This window comes from Girardinichthys multiradiatus, chromosome Y, assembly GCF_021462225.1.
Source record: "Girardinichthys multiradiatus isolate DD_20200921_A chromosome Y, DD_fGirMul_XY1, whole genome shotgun sequence".
NCBI lineage: Eukaryota > Metazoa > Chordata > Actinopteri > Cyprinodontiformes > Goodeidae > Girardinichthys > Girardinichthys multiradiatus.
Window position 1 is genome coordinate 10,438,253 of NC_061818.1, and position 17,302 is coordinate 10,455,554.

At 41.2% G+C, this 17,302-nt stretch overlaps 2 protein-coding genes across 2 annotated transcripts; both read right to left on the reverse strand.

Moving 5' to 3' along the window:
- Positions 1-486: 486 nt before the first annotated feature.
- On the reverse strand, positions 487-6,292 carry LOC124864876 (GTPase IMAP family member 7-like). Its single transcript, XM_047359836.1, has 2 exons — positions 6,253-6,292; positions 487-1,353 (listed from the first exon to the last, which is right to left on the reverse strand). The coding sequence occupies exons 1-2, from the start codon at positions 6,290-6,292 to the stop codon at positions 596-598; spliced, it is 798 nt and encodes a 265-aa protein (XP_047215792.1). The 3' UTR covers positions 487-595.
- Positions 6,293-7,208: 916 nt separating this feature from the next.
- LOC124864634 lies at positions 7,209-14,008 on the reverse strand. The gene is made up of 4 exons (XM_047359487.1): positions 13,525-14,008; positions 13,278-13,346; positions 10,386-10,678; positions 7,209-9,293 (listed from the first exon to the last, which is right to left on the reverse strand). Exons 1-4 carry the CDS (start codon positions 13,931-13,933, stop codon positions 8,418-8,420), a joined length of 1,647 nt encoding a protein of 548 aa, XP_047215443.1. The 5' UTR covers positions 13,934-14,008; the 3' UTR covers positions 7,209-8,417.
- Between the last annotated feature and the right edge of the window lie 3,294 nt (positions 14,009-17,302).

Consider the following 17,302-nt stretch of genomic DNA (forward strand, 5'->3'; position numbering starts at 1 on the left):
TGTACTGGGGAGTTTGTAAAAACTAATTCTTTCCAAGGGATTTTTTTCAGTCACTGAAAAATGTATTTAAATGAAACGTTTTTTTTAACATTTAGTGTGAAATTATACCCATTTTACCAGATGTGCCACTTGATTTTGGAAGTACTGAACTCCTAATACATTTTCTGACAATTGCCTGAAAACCAGATTCTTTAAGCATTAATAACTGCAGGCCACCTAATCTGAACAAAGAGGGTCTTACCTACAACGAACTTACAAGGGCAGGATGTTTTGAGGCCATAATCTGTTGCCTTCATGGTAAATTGTGAGTATGAATAAGCAGGAAGGACAACACTCAGTAAAATACACTGCTGCAGTTTATTTAACTGTTGAAAGATCTCACATTAACAAGAAGGTTAATTTCTTCCTAAACATGATCAACGTACTGTTGCGTCAGAGGTTACTGAATTAATCTTCCTGATGACGACTAAACAATACTAACACAAACATACAAGTAATTTTTAATTACTACTAACACTATGACATTCTTCTCCATTTGTCAGAGATGTGGATAATTCACAAAAAGACATTATAGATGTAACTGTGATAGAAAAAACTAGTTTTTCTTTGCCGGCCATGGTATTTTGTTGGGAAAATTCAAGGGGATCTTGAAGAACATCCCGATCCAAATGACTGCTCCTGCAAACTGGTATCCTACTGGAATCTTCAGAACACACCCCAACAGCAGAGCCATCAGTGCCAATAACAGGAGGACCCTTAAAACCATGCTGATGCGAATCTCTTTCTCTGCATCCTTTCTTGCATTCTCATCCTCTTTTCTCCAAAGCTCCCTAATCTTCATCTTGAGCTCCTCTTCTTTGTAATTGTTCTTGAGGCCTTCCAACTTGCAGTTGATAGCTCTGCTTCTCTCTGCCAGGATGTTCTCCTGTCTTTCTCTGATTGTCTGTTCCTGTTTGGGATAAAGCTTTGTGTAGTAGGGACCACCTCCGTTAAGGGCCACCAGCATCTGGATCTTCTCCAGGAAGTGCGTCACCTGCAGCTGGTCCTCCGGGTTTTTGTTGTTGAAGACGTGGAAGCCCCCACTGCACTTGCGAATGAAGTTGCGAAGGTTGTCATCGCTCTCGGAAATGACTTGATTTATGGTTTTTCCCTCCAGACGATCCCCGTGGGTGAACAGCACGATGGTGAAGTCCCACACCCTGGGACCAAACTTGGATTCAATCAGCCTGTGGGTGTCTTCGTCCTCCTGTGTCAACCGTCCTAGAGGGACCACAAACACAAAGACATGAGGGCCCGGCTCCTGGGGTTTGACACGCATGAGAATCTCTCGAACTATTTCTCGGAGTAGAGCCGCTGCTCCTCCACATCGAGAGGAGCCAGTTGAGGTGGCTCGGGCATCTACAGGTCCTTCTCAAAATATTAGCATATTGTAATACAGTTCATTATTTTCCATAATGTCATGATGAAAATTTAACATTTATATATTTTAGATTCATTGCACACTAACTGAAATATTTCAGGTCTTTTATTGTCTTAATACGGATGATTTTGGCATACAGCTCATGAAAACCCAAAATTCCTATCTCACAAAATTAGCATATCATTAAAAGGGTCTCTAAACGAGCTATGAACCTAATCATCTGAATCAACGAGTTAACTCTAAACACCTGCAAAAGATTCCTGAGGCCTTTAAAACTACCAGCCTGGTTCATCACTCAAAACCCCAATCATGGGTAAGACTGCAGACCTGACTGCTGTCCAGAAGGCCACTATTGACACCCTCAAGCAAGAGGGTAAGACACAGAAAGAAATTTCTGAACGAATAGGTTGTTCCCAGAGTGCTGTATCAAGGCACCTCAGTGGGAAGTCTGTGGGAAGGAAAAAGTGTGGCAGAAAACGCTGCACAACGAGAAGAGGTGACCGGACCCTGAGGAAGATTGTGGAGAAGGGCTGATTCCAGACCTTGGGGGACCTGCGGAAGCAGTGGACTGAGTCTGGAGTAGAAACATCCAGAGCCACCGTGCACAGGCGTGTGCCGGAAATGGGCTACAGGTGCCGCATTCCCCAGGTCAAGCCACTTTTGAACCAGAAACAGCGGCAGAAGCGCCTGACCTGGGCTACAGAGAAGCAGCACTGGACTGTTGCTCAGTGGTCCAAAGTACTTTTTTCGGATGAAAGCAAATTCTGCATGTCATTCGGAAATCAAGGTGCCAGAGTCTGGAGGAAGACTGGGGAGAAGGAAATGCCAGAAGTCCAGTGTCAAGTACCCACAGTCAGTGATAGTCTGGGGTGCCGTGTCAGCTGCTGGTGTTGGTCCACTGTGTTTTATCAAGGGCAGGGTCAATGCAGCTAGCTATCAGGAGATTTTGGAGCACTTCATGCTTCCATCTGCTGAAAAGCTTTATGGAGATGAAGATTTCATTTTTCAGCACGACCTGGCACCTGCTCACAGTGCCAAAACCACTGGTAAATGGTTTACTGACCATGGTATCACTGTGCTCAATTGGCCTGCCAACTCTCCTGACCTGAACCCCATAGGGAATCTGTGGGATATTGTGAAGAGAACGTTGAGAGACTCAAGACCCAACACTCTGGATGAGCTAAAGGCCGCTATCGAAGCATCCTGGGCCTCCATAAGACCTCAGCAGTGCCACAGGCTGATTACCTCCATGCCACGCCGCATTGAAGCAGTCATTTCTGCAAAAGGATTCCCGACCAAGTATTGAGTGCATAACTGTACATGATTATTTGAAGGTTGACGTTTTTTGTATTAAAAACACTTTTCTTTTGTTGGTCAGATGAAATATGCTAATTTTGTGAGATAGGAATTTTGGGTTTTCATGAGCTGTATGCCAAAATCATTTGTATTAAGACAATAAAAGACCTGAAATATTTCAGTTAGTGTGCAATGAATCTAAAATATATTAATGTTAAATTATCATCATGACATTATGGAAAATAATGAACTTTATCACAATATGCTAATATTTTGAGAAGGACCTGTATACCGGATGCCTCCTGGACGCCTTCCTCGGGAGGTGTTCCAGGCACCTCCCACCGGGAGGAGGCACAGGGGACGGCCCAGGACACGCTGGAGGGACTATGTCTCTCGGCTGGCCTGGGAACGCCTTGGGCTCCCCCTGGAGGAACTGGAGGAGGTGTCTGAAGAGAGGGACGTCTGGGCGTCTCTGCTGAGTCTGCTACCCCCGCGACCCGGATAAGCGGAAGACGACGAGTACGAGTACGAGGAAGCATATATATAGTAAAGAGAATTGGCCCAAGTACTGAACCCTGTGGTACTCCACAATTTACCCTGGAGTTTAAAGATGATTTATCATTTACATGAACAAACTGGAATTTGTCAGACATATAAGATTTAAACCAGCCTAGCGCTGTTCCCCTGATCCCTACAGCATATTCCAGCCTTTCTAAGAGAATATTATGGTCGACTGTATCAAATGCAGCACTGAGATCTAACAGAACCAGAACAGACACAAGTCCATTATCTGAAGACATAAGAATATCATTAGTGACTTTCAGCAGAGCTGTTTCAGTGCTATGATGAGCTCTGAAGCCTGACTGAAACTCTTCAAACAGGTCATTGCTGTGTAAATGCTCACACATTTGATTAGCAACTATTTACTCAAGAATTTTAGATAATATATATATATTATATTATCTTGGATATAGGTCTGTAATTTTTCAAGTCATCTCGATCAAACGAAGGTTTCTTAAGTAAAGGTTTAATTACAGCTAACTTAAAAGCCTGTGGTACATGTGCATTTACTAAAGATAGATTAATCATATCTAAAATGGGGCTGGTAATCAGAGGGAACACTATCTTAAATAATTTGGTTGGGATTGGGTCTAACATACAAGTTGAAGGTTTAGATGAAGCTAATATTTCTGATAACTCAGGAAGCTTCACAGGATCAAAACAGTCCAAACACAAATCAGGTTCTGCAGTTATTTCCAATGTTGTCTCACTTGCTGAGGATGAAGTAATCATCTTCGGGAGTATGTCAAAGATCTTTTTAATAGAATCAATTTTATTTAAGAAGAATCCCATAAAGTCATAGCTGCTAAGGGAATGGATGGCTCAACAGAGCTATGACTCTGTGTAAGTTTAGCAACTGTACTAAAGAGAAACCTAGGATTATTCTTGTTCTCTTCTATTAATGATGAGAAATAAGCTGTTCTAGCTTGGCGAAGTGTCTTTTTATACATAACAGTAGGCAATTTTTCCAGTTTAAGTAGGAATCCTCTAGGTGTGTAGAGTGCCATTTTCTCTCCAATTTTCTAACATTGTGCTTTATAGTACGCAGCTCTGAATTAAACCAAGGAGCTAGCCTCCTATTAGTGATTACCTTCTTTTTCAAGGGGGCTGCATTGTCTAATGCATCACGCAATGATGAAGAAACACTATGAACAAAAGAATCAATTTGTGAAGGGGCAGAAACAGAATTATTGCCCTCCACTGTGATTTTCTGTGATAATGAGGAAATTAAAAGTGGAACAGATTCTTTAAAGGTTGTTACAGCATCGCCTGATAATGATCTACTATAATGAAATTTTCTTTTAGGTGTGGAGTACTCGGTTAAATTAAACTCAAAGGTTATTAAGAAATGGTCACACAGGATAGGGTTATGAGAGAATATTGTTATGTCTTTACACTCAGTGCCATATGTCAGCACAAGGTCCAGAGAATGAAGACAAAGGTGGGTAGGTTTGTTAATGTTTTGAGCAAAGCCAATTGAGTCTAAGATAGCATTAAAGGCTACATTTAAGCTATCACTTTCAGTGTCAACATGAATGTTAAAATCCCCCACTATAATAACTTTATCTGTATTTAACACTAAATCAGATAAAAGGTCTGAAAACTGATCTAAAAATTGAGAGTAAGGGCCTGGTGGACGGTACAAAACAAACAGAAGTGGTTTTAGTGCTTTGCAATTTGGATGAGGAAAACTAAGCATTAAATATTCAAAAGAGTTGTAGCTATTGATTGGTCTGGGACTAATCAATAAATCGGACTGAAAGATGGTTGCTACTCCTTCTCCTCGCCCAGTAATTCGAGAAATGTGAAAATTTAAATAATTAGTTGGAGTTGACTCATTTATAGTAACATAATCCTCTTGCTGCAGCCAGGTTTCTGTGAGGCAAAATAAATCAATCTGATTGTCACAAATCAGGTCACTAACTAGCAATGTCTTTGAAGAGAGAGATCTTATGTTCAGTAAGCCACGTTTAATTGTTTTATTTTTCTTTTCAGTCTGAGTTGTTTATTTTCATTAGATTTTCCTGATTTCCTCCTTTTAGATTATTTTTTAACCTATTCAATTTTGGCCATGGGCGAGACACTGTCTTAATAGGGTAATGGGTGGGTAGCAGTACAGAAGCTGCAGAGAGGAGTATTAAACTACGACCCTGCTTCCTGGTCTGAACCCTGGGTTGTCAGAGTTTTGGAGAACTAATAAATTCGGCCAGATTCCTAGAAAGAAGAGCTGCTCCATCCAAAGTGGGATGGATGCCGTCTCTCCGGATCAGACCAGGTTTTCCCCTTTACCAATGGCTTTTGGTGGCTAACCCTCCTTGTGGAGGGTGTCAATTATTGTCTTCTGGACATCTGTCAGGTTGTCAGTCTTCTCCATGATTGTGTAGGCCATAGTTTGGCCATTACATAACATTTATACATAAAACTGTTTTGTTTTCAAAATTAGTTATGTAATTTTTTTTTATTTTGAGTGGCAAGAAAAGAAGTTTACATCATTATCTACCACCAGTATGAATAATTTTGGACTTAACTCAAGATTATGGGTGAGTTGGGTCTGAGGTTATTCAGATCCCACTTTAAAGTTTCATTGTAGTCTGTTTTAAATGGGTCAAAGGTTAAAGGTTAGAAGTTTTTTCCACTGTACTTCCCCTTTATTACTAATATATTTTAAACCAAGATGTTGTAAATCTTTTTGGTTCTTTGGGCTGATTAGCTCTAAATTAAAGCAAAATGTACCTTGCAGATAAATAATTTCCTTCCATGTAAATATTTCCTCTGAGGACCGCTAGCGGTAGTTTTATCAGTTTGGATCTGAAACATTAGCCCTATCTCCATGCTCCCAAGATAGTTTCAGTTTGTTTTTTACAACAAAATCTGATTAAAGAAAACCAACTTCTGATTAGTTGAAGTGTGTTGTGGCCAAAGCGGCTCCATGTAAACTAAACGCAGAAGTATGAAACTTCATATTTCATATTTACCTGCAGTTTGTTTCGCATCAGGGTTGCTGTCAGCGTTCATGGCAGAAACAGTTCTGGATAGGAAAATAGTTGCAGACTTCTACGCCAAGTTTATAGAGGAGGAAGGAAAGTGAAACTTTAGCAAATAGATGAGGAGAGGCGTTGTTGGACATTACCCAACTGACGGCCGCTTAAAACTTACCCTGTGAAACGTGGGCTGAATAATCCAGTTCTGTAAATAGCAGCGATCTGGCGCCATCTAGTGGGGGTTTTATAGTACCTACATCTCTGCAACAGTTCTAACTCTCCCAACTATTAACCTCTATTTCGGTGCCATGGCCGCAAGTTTAATTACAACGACGTCAAATGTAGCATGATTAAGTGCTTGTGTAATTTACTTTATAAAAAAAAAGAGCAATTTTTGCTTTAACTTCAGATTACAGGGACAGATTTGTATTACCTGTTCACTTCTACAGGGTTCCTACACATTTTTCCTTTAGGTTTTCAAGACTCAACTTTCCAGATATCTCAGTCTTTTATATTTACTTTAAAATCAGCAGGCAGGGTCTGCGTATGGTAACAGTAGAAACCAAAAGGAAGGACAAAAAAAAGGGCGGACATAAGGAATGGAGCAAGGGCACAAAGAAGGAAGGACACAAGAGAGGAAACAAAAAAGGACAGAAGGAAAGAAGGCTGGAACAAGTGGAAGGAAGGATACAAGGACAAATAGGATGGAAGAAGGAAGGACACAGAGACAGGAGTGGAAAAAGAAAGCATAGACAGAAGCAAGGAGTAAGAGACACAAAGAGAGACGTACTGGCACAAGGAAAATTTGAAGGAAAAAGGAGGGAACGAAGAGAGGACATCATGATGGAAGACCTGAGGGAAAGAAGGATGGACTTGATCATTAACTATGGCTTTAAACATGGATATGAGCTGTTCTTTTTGGGTGGAATGATCACACAGCAAACATCAAAGATCTGTCAGAAGTTGGAATTTATTGCATTTTTTCTCTAATCCACATTGAGTAAAAACTATACATACAATCTTAAATATATACTGCATCTCTCATACATGTCCCTCAGCAAGATGCAGAGAAACTATCCACTTTCTGCAACTATCAATAATCTTCTGTTGGTTAAATTAAATGCCAGTCCATTAGCTTAACATTTGTTATTGATGTGTTGGGATCATTGTCCTGCTGGAACACCCAACTGTGTCCAAGTTTTAACCATTTTCCACAACTGGAATCTAAACAGACCCTCGGCATGATGCTGCTACCACCATGCCTGACGATAGAGGATTCTTAGGTTTGAACGCTTCACCATGACTCCTCTTGACACTTTTGTCAAACAGCTTAACCATTGTCACCTCTGATCATCAAACAATTCTGTAGAAGTCATTTGGCTTTTCCCTTAGGGCAGGTGGATATTTCAATGGGGCTTGAAGGTGTCCATTTAACAGCAGGGACCTTTTCTGGGTCGGTCTCTCCCATCCCATGAAGATGTAAAACCTGATACAATGTGGACAGCCACAGTGGTCAACCAGCAGTTTCTAGTTCATGGCAAGCTTGTGCTTTGGGAACTCCAGGACTGTTTTTGAATAGCCTAACCAAATGCATTTTCCCTGTTTATTGACAGTTGGGATTAAATGGTTGTGACACACAAATCAAAACTGGTCCTGGAATAGATAAATCAGGTTTGTGAGATGGTTACTCACTTAGCCCTAACACTCATTGTAAATGAGTACGCTTAAAGGTCCATCCTAGGAAACAAAACAGTTTAAACAAACTCTACCAACTCTGCTAAGAAGAGTGGTGAAATACCCAACCAGAATTATACCAGAAGATTGCTGATGACTTCAAAAAGTGTATGATGAAGGTTTAACTTACTAAATGGACATACTGTATTTATCCAAATATTATAATGGGGTTCAAATGCATCCTTAAAGGCTCAGAATGAATTCGTTGATGGTGAGTGTATGTAAACCTTTCACTGCAAGTGTAAGTGCAACAAACTGACATTTTAAGCACATGACAACACAGACTTATATAAAGTGAACAAAGATATTTTTTTTTTGCAAAGTGAAACCTGTTTAGGACAATTGGCTCGCTCAAAATATGGAAGGAGAACTCTTTATTAAGCATGATTTCAAACTAGGATCAAAATGTTCTGCCGTAATGCACATCATTTCCGATCGGCCAGTCTCTGCAGGAGCGCAATGACCGTGTCCTGCTTGGAGGAGAGCAGCTCTAAGGCTGTGGCTATCCTTCCGAGGGACTCTGACATCCGCACCTCCCTCCTCTCACGCCTCTTCTCTCTGGCCTCCACCCTGCGCCGAGCCACTCGATCCAGGTAGCCCTGCTCTTCCTGCCGTTTCAGGATCTCCTGGACCAACCCGATGCTGCTTTGCTCCTTGTTTCCTTTCTGGTTCTGCCCCTCCGATCCTGCCATCCCAGAGGCAGATAGTGAAGCAGCACTGGAAGCGGTGTGACAGGAAGTTGTTAGGGGGAATGAGGAGAGGCCAATGATGTTCTGAGTGTGGCTAAGTGGTACTGAGTGAGTACTGAGGCAGAACGGTGTGACGCCAGATGTGAAGGATGGAGCTTTTTGGGGTTTGTATACCGATGTGCCCAAGTCTGAGCCAAACGAGGATGATGCGGAGGCTGTTTCAGTAAAATATGGAGAAGAGATAAAAGATGGAGACGGTACAATGGTCGCCGGCTGAATGCTAGTAGTAACAATGTCACCATTAAGGACAATAACAGGCTTGACCTCTGGAGCATTTACAAGGGTAACAGTTGCTGCGCTCTGTGAGGAACTGGCAGCAGTGCTACTCATGATTTGGCTGGTGGCAGCTACTAGACCAGCGGTATCCAAACAACTGGTTGCAGCAAAGTCACCATTAGGGTGGATGATGGTGGTTGATAGTGGAAGCTGCGCTGGTTTTGCAGCGATTTTTGTTGGAGGAATGGCCAGTGAAGAAGCTGTACTGCTACCTTTGTTCCTTTTGTTACTAATGATCTGTGAGCCAATAGTATCACAGAGTGTGGCATCCATGAGCTACAGAGAGAAAAAGCAGACCACAAACAATAGTTACTTATGCCACCAAGATAAGAAGCTAGGCAGTTAAATATCTAAGTATTATCTTACCATGTAAAATTCACTAGTTTAACTCAACTTAGATCAATGTAAAAATGGAAGATATTGCCTTGAGTTTTGCTTTTGAAAATATTTAAAGGTATTTTACAGACATTAGGAGAGATACATAAACACTGAGGCTGCACATTTTTCAAAATGTCATACTTTTCCACACAATTCTCAGAGTTCTCTGTCCTTTTATATTTTAATATTGATGCAAAGGTTCACTGGGACTTTATGACATATATTTCTACAGTGACCTGGCATTAAAGAGGGAGCATGCAAAAAGTACCGGCTGATTGGAGGGAACAGCTGACAATGGCTGGATACAGATAGACGGACAATGAACCAACAGGTAAGTGGATGGATGGATGGATCATTTAGAACAATGGCATGGGTCTGGTAATACAAATAATTTTACAAACTTATTTAGACCTAAACAAATACTTAAAAGTGTCAAACATTTCTTTACTGCACACAAGCCCTGGAACCAGTCCTTGCAGAAATCCGGTTAAAGTCTAGCATTGAATTCCATGAGGACAATTTTCCTTGTGGATCCCTCACAAGTGTAAAGGTAATTTAAGTACAACATTTAGCACTGACTTTTATTTTTATTTTTTTAGAGGCTCAGCTTTGTGGTCACCTACATTTGTCCTAAAGGAAAACCTCTTCAACCAGATAATAGCAGTACATTCATGTGCAATAGCCACACATTTTTACAACACTGCCTCTAGTTGCAAAGTGAGAAAAGAAAGAAATCATCAAAAGAGGTCCACAGAACAGTGGATGCACAAGCACTTTTTTTAATCTAAATTCATTAAAAATGTCAATAAACAGTTCCTATATTTGGTGCTTTTGGAAGGTTTGGGTCAGTCCAGTTTTACAACAGTAGATTTTTTTTTCCTAAAAGGATGACTTTTACTTTTGATAAACTGATGATTTACTGTATATGTTTCATATATAACAATACATGATAGAGACATTTGTCTGCATGTTTCTTGTTTCTTGACTTACATCAAAGAATTCCCAGGACGTTTTGGCATGTCCTGTCTCCCGGCTGCGGTCCTTGACCCTCTTATATGTGACAATAAGGTTGTTCCACTTGCGGCGGATTTTTTCGACAGGAAGGACGTGGCCTTTTGAGGACATCTCTTCCTGGACGCTCTGGAAGAGCTGGGAGCGTTCCCGAGTCTCGTAGAGACCCCAGCGACGGCCAACGGCCTCTATCAGACACAGGACAGCTTTGGAGGAGAAATCCGAGCCAGAGGACAGCGTCTTGTCTGAGGGAGCAGGTGGCAGCACTGCAGCTGGGGCAGGACAAAGGTGACTTTGATTAGGGTTTTTTTTTTTTTGTGGGGTCACTTATTTAATCTTAGTGCTTTTCTCATCATAGTTGTTTCTTCACATACATGGAGTTTTATAGGGCTAAATAAATCAAATTTGTTACTTCCATGACATCCCTAAAAATGTGTGTTTAAAATAATTACAGAAAGCTTTAAGAAATCTGAATTTCAATCTTGGAAATTACCACTTGAACAATTTTCTTGTGAAATTTCTGTTACCCAGTGATGTTCTGACAACCTGTCCAGGGTGTACCCCACCTCTCGCCCATAGACCGCTGGAGATAGGCACCAGCTCCCCTGCAACCCTGCATGGACAAGCAGGTATAGACAATAGATGGATTTATGTGATATTCTAACACAAAGTTGTAAATAATTATGAAGTAGAAGGAAAACAATACATGCTTTTCAAAACCATTTACAATTAAAAATACTGGATGGAGAGTGTCTTAGGGGGACATGTAAATCTTGCCAGCAATTTTCAATTGCATTTAGGTATGGACTTTGACTAGACCATTTTTACACATGAATATGCTTTGACATTATTTGTAGCTCTGGCTGTATGGGTAGTGCTGCTGTCCTTTAGGAACACAAACTCAGTCTCAAGTCTTTTGCAGCCTATCTTCCAGGACTGACGGGTTTAAGCTATGTTCATCTTCCCATCAGTGTGACAAGCCTCCCTGTCCCTGCTGAAGAAACACATACCCACAGCATGATCCTGCCACCACCATGGTTCACTTAGGGAATAGTGTTTTCACTGTTAGTTTGCAGCCACATATAGTGTCTCACGCTTATGTCAGGATCCTTATTTTAGACACATCCCACCTTGGCCATCTTCTATTTTAACCTGCACCATCAGGGACATTTTACAGAACAATAAAATCCCACACAAACTGACTGAGAAGCAGATTTTTCCTCCAAGCTGTGGCGTCCATCACCCTTTTACCAAACGTCTTGCAACCTCTCACTGCCAACTAATACCAATTATAACGTGTGCTAATAACAACTCACTGGACTAAATTCCTGCTTCTACCATGTGGGATACAGATCTCAGCAGCCTCTTCAAATAAGAGTTAATTTAGTGGTATCAAGAAAAGAAAAGTAAAAATTATAAACTGCTCAAAAAAATAAAAGGAACACTCAAATAACACATCCTAGATCTGAATGAATGAAATATTATCATTGAATACTTTGTTCTGTATAAAGTTAAATGTGCTGACAACAAAATCCCACAAAAAATATATCAATGGGAATCAAATTTATTAACCAATGGAGGCCTGGATTTGGAGTCACACACAAAATTAAAGTGGAAAAACACACGACAGGCTGATCCAACTTTGATGTAATGTCCTTAAAACAAGTCTAAATGAGGCTCAGTATTGTGTGTGACCTCCACGTGTCTGTATGACCTCCCTACAACGCCTGGGCATGCTCCTGATGAGACGGTGGATGGTCTCCTGAGGGATCTCCTCCTAGACCTGGACTAAAGCATCCACCAACTCCTGGACAGTCTGTGGTGCAACGTGACGTTGGTGGATGGAGCGAGACATGATGTCCCAGATGTTCTCCATCGGATTCAGGTCTGGGGAACGGGCTGTGAGTCCAACCCCCATTTGTGGACGTCGGGCCCTCATACCATCCTCATGGAGTCTGTTTCTAACCGTTGGTGCAGACACATGCACATTTGTGGCCTGCTGGAGGTCATTTTGCAGGGCTCTGGCAGTGCTCCTCCTGTTCCTCCTTGCACAAAGGTGGAGGTAGCGGTCCTGCTGCTGGATTGTTGCCCTCCTACGGCCTCCTCCACGTCTCCTGGTGTACTGGCCTGTCTCCTGGTAGCGCCTCCAGGCTCTGGACACAACGCTGACAGACACAGCAAACCTTCTTGCCACAGCTCACATTGATGTGCCATCCTGGATGAGCTGCACTACCTGAGCCACTTGTGTGGGTTGTAGAGTCCGTCTCATGCTACCACGAGTGTGAAAGCACCACCAACATTCAAAAGAGACCAAAATATCAGCCAGAAAGCATCGGTACTGAGAAGTGGTCTGTGGTCCCCACCTGCAGAACCACTCCTTTATTGAGTGTGTCTTGCTAATCGCCAAAGATTTCCCCCTGTTGTCTATTTCATTTACACAACAGCAGTGAAATTGATTATCAATCAGTGTTGCTTCCTAAGTGGACAGTTTGATTTCACACAAGTTTGATTTACTTGGAGTTATATTGTGTTGTTTAAGTGTTCCCTTTATTTATTGAGCTGTGTATAATTTTTTTCCATTCACAATTATGCAACACTTTGTATTGATCAATCACAGAAACTGGCAAGAAGATACTTTCAAATTTCTGGTTGTCACATGACAAAATGTGAAAAACTGGCATGGATGCTTTTGCTAGGTACTGTAGATTACATTAATTTCATAGTTTAATCAAAAAGATGTACATTTGCATATTCTGTGCATGTACAATGTAGTAATGTGCAGTATATAATTAGATTACAAACATGAATTTCTCTGCAATAGTTCAAACAGTCAGCACTTCCAAACATTAGCCCAATGGTCTGTTTACTCACCTGGGGCAATCTTCAGGTAAGTTTTTCCATCAGCAGAAGATGTGAAGAACCGATCTGTGCTCACAGGATCTGAGCCCAAAGCAGATCAAATAAATTGCATTACACGTCTTGAAGCAGTGCATTTATGTGTTTTTAATATGGGAATTAAATAGGAAATGAAATCTAGAATACATTTTAAATGATATGTAAGCTTTAGTGAAAACAGACAGATCTATATGGCCATTAATGGACTCATCTGTGTGCTTACACAACAGAACGGAGGGAGCTGAGGTGTTGCCCTGCAGCTCCGTGTCAGTCAGTTCCTCCGCAGTTTGTTGCACTCCTCCTCCTCCCGCTCTGCATGCGGCTTCTCCGCAGGGCGCAGGCGACTCCTGACTGCCCAAACCTAGAGCAGATGAGCTTTCATCCCCGGCTTCGGTTTTCACATGCATCGCTGCGACGTCGGCGCCGCCTCCGTGCAAGTTCGCCTCCATGGCTGCTGCAACAAAATAATTAAATAAAAATCTGCGCGCGTTTTGTCTGCGCAGGCGTTTGACAGGGGAGAAAGTTTGGAGATCGCGGTTGTTGATCAGTGATGCACGGTTAAACCTGAAGTCACGCGGCCACGGCGTTGGGTTAATGCACGTCCCGCTTAGCTGCGTGAGCGGGACGTGCATGTTTTGTTTTCCGAGGGGCAGAGAAATGGCTGCGCCATCCACCTCAGCTCAGCTGGCGAATGCGCAGGGCGGCTGCGCAGCTTGCAGCACAGATTTGCTGCTGGGAAGCGTGAGAGTGACGTCAGCTGACAGCACAGCACGTGGTTGGTGAACGCTGCAGCTTCAAACTAGGGTTATATGCATCCATCCACGCTAACAGGATACAGAAACATATCCACATACTTCTGAATTAGAAAGTCGTCAAAACGTTTATTTGCAATCATCAGTAAGCCAGTTCAACAAGTTAAACTAACTTTTTATAGATTCATATTGATATATTTCAAGTATTTATATATGCTTATGTTTATAGTTAGTAAAACATAAAATTCAAATCCCCCCAAAATTGCAATAGTACACCATACAAATACAAAGGATCTTTTCTTCATAAATGTTATGGTCTCGTGGTTCCACACACATTCATTATTGACAGCTCCAACACATAATGAGTGAAGAAGCTGGCTGTTCCCAGTGTTGTATCCAAGTATACTAATGGAAAGTTGAGTGGAAGGAAAAAATGTGCCAGGAAATGGTAAGATAAAAGAACTGCAGGTTTCTATAAAAGCAGCCTGGGTTTCTTTAAACTGGAACTAAACATGATATAAAAGCATAACCTGCCCCCAAACAAATTTTGCCGCACGGCCAAGTGTGGGGGTGAGTGGAGGGGTTTAAGCGGGGCTGTGTGCAAAAAAAAAAAAAAAAAAAGTTGATTTGGGATTTAGCTACTCTTTAATGTGATGTTGAAACATGGAGAGGGATGCCCTGACGGACGTCACTGGAGGTTGAGGAAGGCTTTGTGGAGCCCAGCGGGCCTGAGTCTGATCAGTTTGAGCCACTGGCTCAAGCTGCTGAATCAGCGATCCAACCTATTCTATAAATTTACAAAACAACAACAGTAAAGCTAATCTGATATAACTAAAAAATCTAAGTACCTAAATTCAAACGATATGTTAACTAATAGGTAATAAATTGATAACCTAAAAAACGAATCAATGCTCGCAATTGGTTTTATACCTGAACATGGAGCTGTGACGTAGACATGTACCAAGGTGTACTGTTTGTAACCAACAGTAAATTTAACTGCAGTAGCCAGCCTTCAACCCAAAGACAGCAGCACTAAGACAGTTTTAGGCCAAATATGGCATAATTAAGTTTACACAAAAAAAATCTAAATTTGCACAGCAACATAAAGATAGCACTCTTAAGGCCAACTTTATACAGTTTATCTGCAAAAAAAGTTGATTCGTGGTTTAGCTACACTTGAGAAACTGAATTTGGGGTTTCTTAGCTGTAAGGCATCTGAACTAAGAACTAAATGTATCAATGTTTGTAATTAAACTGTGTTAAATTATTAAGATACCTTATAAACTTTGTGACTGAGTAATTACTCAAAGTATGTCTGTTCTACTTGAAATCACAAGTCAAAACATTCAACAGTAAAACATGTGGGACTTTCATAGATTTGAGCATTATTAATCTTTTTGTAGTATGAAACACAGCTTCAGCTAGTTTATTATAGAAACATTCATGACATAAGAAATAACCTTACAGAAACATGTAGACTTTAAGGCAGTTTTAAAAGACATAGGCTACATTGTAAAAAAAAAAACTTCAGACTTAATAAAACACAAAAATCAACATCAAAAAGAAATGTCATCAATACAAAATGCACAGGTCCTGCGTCAGAAAGTTGAGGCTTGATTGTGTTAATCACCTGGTTTATTCTGTTTGCAGTTTTATCCACAAAAACATACAGAAGAGCGTGTTTTCTGCAAACTTTGAGCTACGTTGTGGTGAACTAGACAAGAGCATAGCTCTTCTTCATGTCCTACAAAGACACTCTATTGGAAGTGAGTCAGAGATGTAAATGGAAGATAATTTTGGGTAAACTTTAAAGCTCCCTATATGCCCCTTTTCCACCGGCTTGATTTAACCCGACTAGGCTCCACTCAGCTCACGTTGCCAGCATTTCTATTACTGTTTTTTCAGTACTGGTACCTACTTTTTTAGTGCCGGCTTCAGACGTAGTACTATCGAGGCTGAGTCAGGACCATATGTGTCGTGAACAGACTGCTGTTAACTGATTGGCCAGCTGTAAGAGTCGACCAGCGTAAAAAAAAAAAAAACAGCCGCCATTTTCAAACGTGCATTCAACCGAGTGAGAGACCGAGTCCTCCCAGTCATCTGGAAAAGTCACCAATTGGAACGAGGTGCAATCATTTCTGGCGATCATAGGAGACTGTAATATTCAGCGGCAGCTGGATGGGGTTAAAAAAAATGAAAAGGTGTTTATTGGTGGACTTCCGCTGCGGTTATGCAGCACAACACAGGACATAGGAGGAGCGGCAACTCCAGGAGGTGTTACTTTCGGCGGGGCGAAAGCGGATCTATGGAAACGCAAAAAAAAAAAAAAATGTAGAGCCGTGCAGAGCCGTTCCGGGCGGACCAAATCGAGCTAGTGGAAAATGAGCAATAGAGCTAAGGTGACTGCTTTCTGTGTGTATTTACACTGGAAGCAGTTTAGGCTTTACACACACTCAAAATTGATAATATTTTGCGGTAAATGCGACTTTAATGCATTCTTTGTTACATTGAAGACTGAGGGTTCATGTCCAAATCATTGAAAAGTTATGCTAGTTTTGTCAGCTGAGGTGCTTAAACAAAGATGAACATTAATCTCACGTCTGATTTAAAGAACTGTTGTGGACCGTTGAAACAGACAAGGCTTGGGGTTACTTCAACAGTTCATCCCCCAACAAATCACTGTTACCATTTCATTAACATGTATTCTCCATTCAACATCTCTTAACTTTGATAAATGATGAACAGAAATATTTATAAATAAATATAAAAACAATCTGACATCTCGCTGAATTTTAACACTCTGAAAACTAAAAAAAAAAAAGATTGTCTTGGATTTATGGTTATTTCTATTTGAAATCATCGCTGTTTACTTTATTGTTTTGTTTCCCCATGGTGCAAGACATAACAGTTTCATGCTAACCAATGTGCCGTTTCATTCCCATTGTGTACCTCCTTGCTTATGGTAGATAAAAGTTTTTGATAGTTTATAGAGATACATATTTGTGAAATACTGAGGAGGTGGGGTGGCTGGGGGTGGTGCCTGTCTCAGTAGTCATTGGGAAGGAGGCAGGGTACACCCTGGACAGGTCGCCAGTCCATCACAGAGACACACAGGACAAACAACAATGCGCACACACACAAACACACTCATACCTAAGGGCAATTTAGAGAGACCAATTAACCCAGTCATTCTCAAATGGTGGGTGCGCCACCTATGGGGAGATGGTGGGTTGAAAGGGGAGGCAAGAA

Coding starts and splice junctions, on each gene's coding strand:
- LOC124864634 (XM_047359487.1), bottom strand. CDS start 13,933: ATGCACGTCCCGCTCACGCAGCTAAGCGGGACGTGCATTAACCCAACG. Junction 13,347..13,524: donor AGCTCCCTCCGTTCTGTTGT/GTAAGCACACAG, acceptor CTTTGGGCTCAG/ATCCTGTGAGCACAGATCGG. Junction 10,679..13,277: donor TTACCTGAAGATTGCCCCAG/GTGAGTAAACAG, acceptor GTCCTGCCCCAG/CTGCAGTGCTGCCACCTGCT.
- LOC124864876 (XM_047359836.1), bottom strand. CDS start 6,292: ATGAACGCTGACAGCAACCCTGATGCGAAACAAACTGCAG. Junction 1,354..6,252: donor TGATGCGAAACAAACTGCAG/GTAAATATGAAA, acceptor GTGGAGGAGCAG/CGGCTCTACTCCGAGAAATA.